Source organism: Cyprinodon variegatus, unplaced genomic scaffold (genome assembly GCF_000732505.1).
Source record: "Cyprinodon variegatus isolate N-32 unplaced genomic scaffold, C_variegatus-1.0 Scaffold740, whole genome shotgun sequence".
Classification (NCBI taxonomy): Eukaryota; Metazoa; Chordata; class Actinopteri; order Cyprinodontiformes; family Cyprinodontidae; genus Cyprinodon; species Cyprinodon variegatus.
This window is the reverse complement of record NW_015151193.1, coordinates 156,221-157,430: the sequence shown is the minus strand read 5'-3', so window position 1 is coordinate 157,430 and position 1,210 is coordinate 156,221. Positions and strand designations below refer to the sequence as shown.

At 38.5% G+C, this 1,210-nt stretch overlaps 1 protein-coding gene across 1 annotated transcript in view; it reads right to left on the bottom strand.

Annotated features, from left to right (window-relative positions):
- The window catches only part of gmppb (GDP-mannose pyrophosphorylase B), a 10,630-nt gene that overhangs the window by 5,190 nt on the left and 4,230 nt on the right, over nucleotides 1–1,210 (bottom strand). The window contains exons 4-5 of the mRNA XM_015395415.1: nucleotides 1,069–1,117; nucleotides 573–826 (exon numbers count right to left, since the gene is read on the bottom strand). Coding sequence (XP_015250901.1) covers nucleotides 573–826; nucleotides 1,069–1,117 — 303 coding nt within the window. The remainder of the gene's footprint in view (nucleotides 1–572; nucleotides 827–1,068; nucleotides 1,118–1,210) is intronic.

Below are 1,210 nucleotides of genomic sequence, written 5' to 3'. Positions count from 1 at the left end.
ACATTTAATTAATTGTTTATCGCTGTACTTATTTATTTAATTGGGGCACTTTATATTAGTGACGTGGTTTTAATTAATGAATGACACATTTATTTATTTAATTCCACATTTAATTAATTATTGACACATTTAATTATTTATTTAATGCTGTATTTATTTATTTAATTTGGCACTTTTTAATCCTCCATACATTACTGCCGCAGAGTCACACATGCCAGGTGGAATTTTACATCTCGTTTTATTTATTTATTTTTTTTACACAGCTATAAAACAAAACGTACTTGTGAAAAAAATATTTTAAAACCTGTTTTGGAACTGTTAGCGCCCCATTTGAAAGGCGTGTGGATGAAACACCAGGTGACTGTGTTTGGGCCATTTCTTTAAATAGATAAAGAGCAGCAGGTGTCAGCTGGGCCCATTAGCGGGCCCGCCGGGCTCAAGGGGTTAATGACATTTTTATGTTTTGGCCTAATTTTAAAAACTGAAAACAGAAAATAAACAGTTTGGTGCTTAAAATGGAGACCGATTTCTTTTTGCAGATATTTAAAAAATAAAGTTGTAATATTTGTAGCTCTGTACAGTTTTTTGTTTGGCTGTACTGGGAGTAAAATGGCTGTTGATTTTTTTAATACTTTATTTTCCACTAGCGTCACATAAAGGACGTATTTCTGATGGTTTCTCACCACGATGGTCCCCTCCTTGCCGTGGCCGCGGTGGAACTGCAGCAGGTCTTTGAAAGGAAAGTCGCAGATGACATCCGAGTTGAGGACGAAGAACGGCTCGTTGTCCACGTTCAGCAGCTCTCGGGCCAGAGCCAGGGGCCCCGCTGCAGAAACACACGCAGTTTTAACGCCTGCTGCATTTCTAACTAATGAAATGTGTAAAAATATTCTAGAGATTCTGACTTTAAATCAAATATTTACAGAGTTTCTGTCTTTTTGTGGCCCTTGCTTTCCCATCTGTAAACATCTACATGAAGTCTATTAATGCACCTTGTTGCTTTGCACACGTTCTTGTATCTAAAACGACCCTCAGCCACATTTTGCCTGAAGGAATGAAGGAACTCACCAGTTCCCAGAGGCTCCTTCTCATGAGACAGAGAGATCTGGATGCCGAGCTGAGGAAGGAAACAGGGAAGCAGTCAGGAAAACTCTGGATTCGCAAAAAGATGCATTAAAGGAAAAGTCGCTCATTTTCAGAATTCAAACGT